This window comes from Nothoprocta perdicaria, unplaced genomic scaffold, assembly GCF_003342845.1.
Source record: "Nothoprocta perdicaria isolate Ctin4 unplaced genomic scaffold, notPer1 scaffold_121, whole genome shotgun sequence".
NCBI lineage: Eukaryota > Metazoa > Chordata > Aves > Tinamiformes > Tinamidae > Nothoprocta > Nothoprocta perdicaria.
Window position 1 is genome coordinate 1,705,185 of NW_020454328.1, and position 9,499 is coordinate 1,714,683.

General features: G+C 41.8%; 1 protein-coding gene across 1 annotated transcript; it reads left to right on the top strand.

Annotated features, from left to right (window-relative positions):
* The first annotated feature begins 48 nt into the window (after nt 1–48).
* Nucleotides 49–4,956, top strand: LOC112960288 (ras-related protein Rab-18-B-like). The gene is made up of 6 exons (XM_026054511.1): nt 49–100; nt 196–257; nt 1,609–1,681; nt 2,584–2,702; nt 3,280–3,346; nt 4,161–4,956. The coding sequence occupies exons 2-6, from the start codon at nt 219–221 to the stop codon at nt 4,334–4,336; spliced, it is 474 nt and encodes a 157-aa protein (XP_025910296.1). The 5' UTR covers nt 49–100; nt 196–218; the 3' UTR covers nt 4,337–4,956.
* The last annotated feature ends 4,543 nt before the right edge of the window (nt 4,957–9,499 follow it).

Sequence of the window (9,499 nt, forward strand, 5' to 3'; positions counted from 1 at the left end):
GCCGGGCTCCGTGCCGCGCTCACGGCCGCTCTCCTCTGCCCCAGCCTCCTGCTGCGCTTCACCGAGGGCGCCTTCGAGCCGTGCCTGAACCCCACAATCGGTGAGTGCCGGCGGCCCGGGGGAGCGGCGGGGCCCGCCTTGCAGCAGCGGGCTCGGGCTCTGCGCCTCGTGACACCCCTGCCCTCGGTGCTCCAGGTGTTGATTTTAAAGTGAAGAAGATGGTGGTGGACGGCCGCGCGGTGCAGCTTGCAATATGGGTACGTTTCGTTTTGGGCTGATAAGGGGATCTCAAGAGCGCGGGATTTATTTCTCCCCTTGTTCGAACGACGTCGGGGTTGTGCATTTCTGGCTCAACTGCGTGTAGGATGCGGTGCCTTTCGTGATTTTACAGCAGGAGTGGTAGGCGAAGCTCTTCAAAACAAATCCTAAATGTTTCTTCGCTGTGGTTCGGGGACCGAAATCCGCAATTTCAGGACAGAATTCGGAGCAAGGGCGATAATGGTCGCAGTTGCTCTAGTTGGCACGCTTGTTGCACGCATTCGGAGCAAGCTGCACCAAAAGCAGAAGCTCTYCTGCGAGTGACAAATAAATATTTGGCTTAATAATCACCCAGGGGTGTGTCTCCTTGCTGTGAAATCAAAGCAAGGCCAGAACTTGCACGAGTTGAATAGCTGGAAAAGGCACTTTTGCTGGAGTCTGGAGCAGCTTCAGGAGACAGGGCAGTTGCACTGGGTGAAATAAAAACTGAAGTGTGTGCACAGGGTGCCAAGGTGAAAGAGAGGCTTCCAGTGTGGGGGGGAACCTCAGAGYTAGGTCTGCAGGGTAAGAACGGTATGAATTGAGTACCTGGGTTTCCAATACTATTTTTTAAAACAAAGATAGAGAAATAATAACAGAACTGTTAGTCTATATGTAATCTGCGTGTATATTTAAATAAAGGTTTTCTTTTTTTATTAAAAAAGAAATCTTTGTGCAATTCCTTTGCCTCCGTCTTGTTCCTTTGGRGAATTCTGCATTTCACCTTGCATTCTTGGACCTATTTGGAAGGTTTTTTTTTTTCCCAACTATTACAGCAGTATGTCGTTTAAACTCTCATAAACACCTTAATTTCTTTTATCTACTAGGCATCTCAGCAGCCTTGAAGTAGTGCTTGCTAACTAGACTCTCCTTTCCTGCCTTGGAAGCGCAGTGGTAAATTTTAGCACCGCTGTATTTCTCACCCTTTCAGTGCACCCGACTCTCAGTTGACTAAACACAGCCGCTTGGCTTGCAGCACCAATCTCTGGTGTATTTTTCTTGGATCCTGTTGGTTTTGCTGCCTTATTCCTTGTACAGATCTTATTCTTTGTACAGAAGAACCTGTGGTTATCACTTCATATTTTAATGAAGTCCTCTCCATGTTTCCCTGCCTTTTTTTTTTTTTCTATTCCCTGTTACTCTCCTGCTGATATTTTCCGGCTGCTTCCCGCACTTTGTTACAGTCTTATGCTTTTAGGTGTCCTTACTGATCAGAAAAACGTTAACTTTGTTCAGCTTATATTACATAATTTAAATTGCCTTTTTTGTTGTTGTTTTTCCAAATGCCTTTTTTTTTTTATTTCCCCATAGGACACAGCAGGACAAGAGCGCTTTAGAACGCTGACCCCCAGTTATTACCGAGGAGCTCAAGGGGTGGTTCTAGGTAGGAGGTACATGGAAGAGAAATGTGGTTATGAAAAATGGGAAGTCTTTGTTACTAAGCAAATCGAAAGCTCTTCTCAAAGGAGACTGATAAAACCAGAAGTTTGACTACTGAATTTTTTACAACACTTCCACATGTCTAGCTCAAACATGAAGTGTGCAGAATTTATTGGCAGGACATAGTGCGTCTACTATATATTTTGAGTTTAAAATATTTTGATATCACATTGAAAACCATTATGATGAATTATCACCTTTATTCTCATTATTCTGGCAAGGTTCTGGTCATAAGCCAAACCATTTTTTTCCCTGTGTATTTTTACTTTTTTTCATCAGAAACTAGCCAAAAAAAAAAAAAAAAAAAGGAAAAAGGATTCTTGGGAGAGAGTAAGGACTAAATAATGTGCTGTACAAGTGCTCTTTCTGACCATGGTGCAGCCTGCAGCTTTATTTAACCTTAATGATTACATGAGGGTGGTTCTGAAGTTACTAGTGACCAAAGTCACATTTATTGATATTAAGAATCCCTCTTTTTTAACAGTAATGCATACATGTAGTTATTCTTTCAATGAGATGACAGAATAAATATTTCAAAATATTTTTGTGRTCCTCTTCAGATCTAGCAGCATCTGTAAAATCTCTGCTGTTAAGCTGTTTCCCATCACAAATGTATATCACACAGATGCTCGTGTTCTGTAATCCCTAGTGTCTTCAGATAAGTGCAGCTTATATAGTCCAACTCTGGGAAGACTATATGCTTGATGGTATATATCTCTGGTTCCCTAATAGTGCTTTTCATTAGAGGCAACAGTTAAAATAGTACGACCTGCTAAATTCTGCCATAATGAAGCAACCATTCATCAAGACTTCACAGCTCTTAAGCTCCTTTTCCTCTGTCACCAGTGTACGATGTTACAAGGAAAGACACTTTCACGGGACTGGAAAGCTGGTTGAATGAGCTGGAAATGTACACTACCCGAAGCAACATTGTGAAGATGTTAGTTGGCAATAAAACTGATAAGGTCAGTTTGGAAATGCATTGCCTTACAAGCTGCCACCGAATACTCAGTCGTGCCAAATGTGAGATAAGCTCCGAAAGTTACGTATCTCTTATGCAAGGAGGCGATATGTCCTCTAACTAAGGAGCTAAGGAGCCAAGGATGAAGCAGGCTCTGTTTTTTTTTTTTTTTTTTTTTTCATTTACTACCTCATTTTCGAAGCAGATCTTACTAAGAATTTCATGGAAAATAATTCTGGAAAGATGCAAATAATGAGAAACTGTCTTAAAAGAAGGCAGTGAAATGTTCCGCTTATCTGATAAAGAGAAATGCCAGAGGAGCTAAGTGCAGTGCACGACTTCAGTGGTTTTGAGCGGGTCGTGCATTTTTAACAGGCATATTTGATGTACACCTTCAGCCACTTGACTGTGACAGCCTCCTCCTTGGCATACACCTCATTCCCTYCCAGCTGGGTAGGAAGGCAGCAGCCCTCATCCCCAGCTTTCCAGGATGCTGGAAACTCCAGGTTTCCAGGACTGCTTTTCCAGGGAGTTCTACAACTGGCAAATATAGTTTACTTTGGTCATGTTCTTCCTTGCAGCCTGATCGTGAAGTAGAGAGAAGAGAAGGACTTCAGTTTGCTAAGAAACGCTCACTGCTTTTTATAGGTRCGTTACTCTTTACCAAAAAGGTATGTTTATATTATTGATTTTGGTGTGGCTGAGCATGAATGAAGCGTTTTGCATTCCAGGTTGGTTTTTATAGTTAATGGATGCCTTTTGCTGCATGAGTTCATGTCCATGGATCTTAATTTTATTTTTTTCCCTGAAGATGAAATGCACTGTGCAGGCATGGCTTTTTATGTTATCTTGCAGTTGTCAGGCTTTTGGGTTTGTTTGTTTGTTTTTAATTCAGAGCCCTAAAGAGTGGAATCTTCCTCCCGCCTGGTATCAGTAAAGGTCCTAGGTAATCTTTTTCACTGCTGGGTTTCTGGCATAGCTACATAAAAATCTATGGTTAGACCAACAATAAAATGTAGAATTTGAATAAAAAGCCAGCAAAGATAGAAAAAAATGTGTATTAAAAATAAGACACCTGTATAGATGAAGCCTCTTGGTAAGATTTGGAGAAAGAACTCAAGTGAACGTGTATATTCTGCATTCTTCGGTTTATGACTTATTTCTGGAGTTCATCTTGTAGATTTATCATCATAACTGAGAAAAATTTCTGTTTACTATTGTGAAGAGAAAGGGGGGACGGTGGGATTTTTCTAGATAGAAAGGGGATAGGCTTCAGCCTGATGGAATGTATTTCTGTTTATTGCAATTAATTTAGGTATGTCCCTAAAGGAGAAAAGAGGTTATTGGTTATACATTGCATTTGTCTTCTCGTTGTTGCCCCAAGTAGCTTTTCACAAAGAGCAATACTCTATGCAAATAAAACAGAGCATGCACTTGAGCTTTTTCCCTCTCGTCTCTGTAGAAACGAGTGCCAAGACGCAGGACGGCGTCCTCCATGCCTTTGAGGAGCTGGTCCTAAAGATTCTGCAGACACCGGGGCTTTGGGATAAAAGCGCAGAGAAGCGGGGAGTTCGGCTGGCGGCGGCTTCAGCGCAGCCCGGGAAAGGCTTATGTGGCGCATACTGCCCGCTAGCCTAACCTGCAGGGCTCCAGCCCAGCTGAACGGAGGGGACTTCTAAAATACATTAGTAGAGTCAAGGCACTTGACARTTTGGATCTGTGCAGTTTGTGTGGCTGGCCAAACCCGAATTCCTTAGCAAAAAAAAAGCATCTGACGTTTGGAGACAGCTTTAAAAACATRAACTGAAGCAACTTGTAAAGCAGGAACACATCCAAAGAGGCTCCTTCATGACAGCATATYGCCTGGCACCTTTTTTGCTGACTTGTCTTTTTTAGGGGACGTAAATCATATATAATTTAATGATTCATAGCTGTAAAGATTGTTTAAACTAATATTAGGAGTGCCATCCTCAATAACACTAATAATGGCTTGTCATGGGTGCTACCACAACACAGAAGGCCTTAAACACGGAGTATAAACTTCTACCTCATTTTGAAGGTATTTTAGCTTGGTCTCCACAAATTTGTTCTTTTTGGAGCTTTTTTAATCTAAGAAAAATCTGTCTGTTGCGTGTCACCACCACTAGAGGAGCTGAATAGAAACACGTTATGTGTAGGGTTTATGCATTCGTTTCTGTTTGTCTTGCTATGGACGTAAGTGGGTGTGTGGCTGCAGTATTACCCCTGTGCATCTTCCTCTGCTGAAATCTTGGTCTGAGGAAGATGAGGTTGGATTTTATAGGGGCTTTTAATGCTCTTAGCAGCTGTTGTGGAAAGACACCGAGTTTTAGGCTGAAGAAAGACTGCTCCTTACACCTCCAGCATGGTTCTAACACATAAAGTATCCCTTGGGTGTAATGTTTATTTGCATCAGCTTATGAGAGAAAAAACAAGAAAGCAAGTTCTGCTGGCGTGACTTTCCACAGCTGGATAGGCGCTSTGTCCAGCTCACAAAGGGGATGGAGTTTTAAGGGACTGAGCATTCATTTGCAATACGTGAGCATGTCATAATGCAAGGTTGTCTAGAGTCTCCGGATATAAATGTGAAAAATGGAGAGCTTGGGCATAAATAAAAGAAGAAGTCCAATTTGGAAGTTGTTGGTAAGCCATGGCAACTGTACGAAAGTCATAAAAACAGGTAAGCAGCCCTGCAAGAAAATGAGCACAAGAAAGTGGAGATGACCGATGTCTCCTCACCACGACACGGTGCATACTCTGCTGCTTGTGCTTTGTTCTTGTGCCCTGTGTGACTCCTCTGCATTGATCCTGTCACCAAGGCAGTCACCTCTTTCTGAGTGTTCGCTGGGCACAAGGAGGACACTGAAGAGAAGACTGCGTGTTCTGTTGCTTTCTGAATGTGGGCAAAACTGGTAATGCAGCAGGCATCTGCCTGCCTTAGAAGGGCAGGATGGCCTCATTTTTAAGAGGGGCTTATTTTTTGAGTATTAAACTGCTGGCTGCCTCCTTAAAAGGAACATTATTTTCCTTTCTATTGTGTTGCACACTCAGTGGATATCCACTCTGCTTGTAGTGGGGGGGTTGTTGCAGGGCAATAAAAACCCATCTTGCTTAGTTTATATTAGAGTTCTGTTTTCAATGAGCTAAAACTAATACAGGAGATGAATGGAAGATTTTGCTTCAGGCTTGTGCTTTTGTAGACAGAAAATGGTTTAACCACGTTGCCATTTATGTGTGTAGTATGGCTTGTTTGTCATATAAATAAAATGTTACTGAAAAGTAGGGTCCTGCTGTGTAGTGCTGCAATGAATACTCGCATTACGGAAGCGCTCTGTTCCCGCTGCGTCCAGGAAGCAATGCAGACCTGCAGCGCTTTTCATCAGCACAAGACGTTTCATGGTATGTGGAGGATGCTGACAAAGGAAAAGTTGGGTGAAGGGACATGGGGCTCAGCTGCTTCTTAAGACTTTTCTTTTTCCTTTACATAAAGCCTTTTCTTCTTCTCTTAAAGCAAAATCTCGTGTGGATAATAAGCCCTCACGTGCACAGACCCASCATTTTAACCTGAGCAAGATTCAGGTACTTGATAATGTTTAACTCTGTCTCCTTCCCACCCTTGTTGGTAACAGCTTKCCTGTTACTTCTGGCATCATTTCCAGGTAAATGTAGAACAGGGGGCTTGCTTMATCCTTTAACAGTCACAAAAGGAACAAGAAAGGCCAGGGGAAAAAAAAGTTCTTGCTTCTGGGTCTTGCTAGTTTGTTTATATCCATAGATAAATAGTGGACAGGGGGAAGCGGGAGGACAAGGAGGCAGCGATAAAACAATAACAGTGATTTTGGATATGGCTGAGAGCAGAAGAGGACTTTAAAAATTTATATATATGTGTATGTACATATAGAATATATGTAGAAATGAATAGGGGCAGCATAACAACTGTAAAAGCTCACCCAGTAAAGATCTTCATGTGGAAAAATATAAAGCACATTACAAACTTGGTATCTGTGGCACAGGAGGATCAAAAGCGAATTGGGGAAATTGAGAGAGATAATAAGAAGCTCTTGGAGAGGCTAGCCGAGATACACCGAGGGACAGGGAAAGTAGACTGCTGGAACGAGCGCTTTTGGAAGAGGTAGCTGCTATTCCCATCTGTTCCAGAAACACGCAGTGCTGCAGGCCTTGTGTAGGTCTCTGTAGGAAGGGGGCCGGGCAATTTTAGACAAGAGACTCACAGGTTACAACAAGCCCAACTATCGGGGTCAGCCTTTAACTCTTGTTCTTCAAGGCTGCACCACCCTGGGAAAAAATCCACTTGCAGAAGAGCTCCTGGAAGTGAGCTATTCCTGCAAAGAGGTTATTTATACCAGGGAAGCTAAAGTGGCACAAACCAGGTGACTGTAGCCTTCTATCTCAGCTGCTCAGGAGTTAAATTCTTTTTAAATGGCAGTTTACTCTCCTGCTATTTTTCATTCATACTCAGGCTCTCTGCAGCCGTTTGCCCCAGGCTCCTGCAGATCCTCCCTTCCCCTGGTAAGGATTTCACTAGCTTTCCTCCTCTTTTTTTCTGCCAGTTTCAGATTTCCTTTTTTCTTTTTCCCCCCAAACTATCTGAATGTATAGACTGCAAGTCCAAACAGTCCTCCTCACCCCCCCCAATTTATTTTTACAGCAGCCATGCAGGGCAAGTCAGTGAGGCTATTTTCTATTTGTATACTTGCACATATATTTGCACCGAAAGAATCTGCACGTGGTACATATTCTTTTGCCAGCTAGCAAAGTCCTATTATTGCCTTGCCAGTTCAGATCCCCTCAACAGCTGTTCTCTTGCTGCCTTCTTGCCACATCACGTTCCTTTGGATCACTGTATGGGAGATTGCCTTACCTCTCTGGAGACACCTGCAACTCTCAGTGGTGTGATACAGTAGCTGAGATTATATAGCTTTACCTCTGAATTAAGAGAAATGCACAGGGACAAGSGATGACAATGAGCCACGGTACAGACTCGGTCACTACCCTGCTCTTAGGGAAATGTTGGCCAAAGGCAAACTGCAAGAGACTGAAAGGCACCGTTTTGGGTATGGGAGTGTYGCTGAGGGAGAGGGGGAATTGAGGTTACTGCACCTGTGCGTATGCCTTACATCACTACATTAACAAGAAAGTGCTGAAAATTGACTTTTTAATTTTTTTTTCTTTCATTTTTGTTTTTAGCTCAAATAGAGACAAGCAAAACAGGGAAATAGTGAAGATCACTATTGAAAACCAAGGCATTCTGAAGAGGCTTGTTGACCGTAAGGCTACTTATGATCATAGGAAGTCTGAGACTGGCTGGCAGGCACGTACATTCATTTTTGTTTAGTATATCATTCCTTTGTTTTTTCAAACTATAGAAAAATGTATCTGAGAAGTTTAAAACTATGGGGATGTTTTTAAAGTGGCAGCTACTTATTATCTGTATTAGTGAACTAAAAAAAGTACCTTAATCAGAAAATAATCAGAAAAAAATGAGGTAATTAGAAAAGAGAACATTTTAAAAAATAAAATTAGAAATCTGGATTGAAGGGCTGCTTGTATATAAAAAGGCTGGGTAGTCTCAGAGATAATGGCTGCCTTGCTGAAGTTGAATTTTATTCTGATATATTCTCAATAAATATTGCCATTATGTTCAAACCGTAATTTTCTTGTTGCCTAGTCACATGCATAAGCAATATTATTAATTTCAGTTACAGCAGAATAAATGCAAGGTTTTTTTCTTTTTATAAAGAGATCATCAAAAGGAGAACCTTGTTTTCACTTTACAGAAACCTCTCACAATTAGGATGAAGAGACTGCAACTCAAAAGTCTCAGAAACTGAAATTCCTAAAGTCTACAGCTAACTAGGCACTGCGTAACTACTGACAGCTGAACTGAGTAAATAGTCTTTAGGAGGGAAAATGCAAGAGGCAAAAAAAGATTACAATTTGGCAGTGCACTTATAAAAGTTACAGTCATAACAGTTTTCCTGTAATGTCTGATCAGCCTCAATGACAAATTCCTTTTTTTTTTAATAGCAGAAAACCAGGCACGTCATACGGAACTCAACCCGATACCTTATCGCCTCCCAAGAGAACTAGGTATGCTGTTCTACCTCAGCAGGTGGCAAGTTCTGCAATTCTATTACAAAATTGGCTGAAGAAAATGATTCTTCAAAATTACCTGAATGGATATTTGATCTCATGGACTGATGTGTTCCTTGGCTGTACTGCACACACTTTGCGTTTCAAGAAGAAAGCAATTTCAGATATGGGCAATATGACTTACTGCTCTTGGGGCTACTACAAAGCAGGGCTTTGAAAGAAGAGTACATTTGCTTTCTCTTTATGATCTCTTCTCATCGTTTTTTTTTTCCCCCTCTAATTGCAGGAGAATAAAGCAGGCACAGCTAACGCAACAGGGACTCAAAATCTGGTCAGAATCAGGCTCCTCTTCTGGTAACATTAGTTATCTGCTGCRTTCTCTTTTGCTAGGGTTTTAGAATAAACAGCAGCATTGAATGTGGGTTGTGAATGTCCATCTTAGCTACCCTCAAACTTCAGCACACACATACCTATCCTCTCACCATTCTTTGAGCCCAGAAAAAAAACCTGCTCCAACCTCCAGACAGAACCTCCAACTTTCCGAAAAAATCTGGAAACAAGACAACATTTTTGACAGTGCCGCAACTTAATACTGAGGTAAACTTGCATCCATAGAGAATTTACTACCTAATTGCACAGCATTTTTGAAGATTATTTAACTCAAATTAT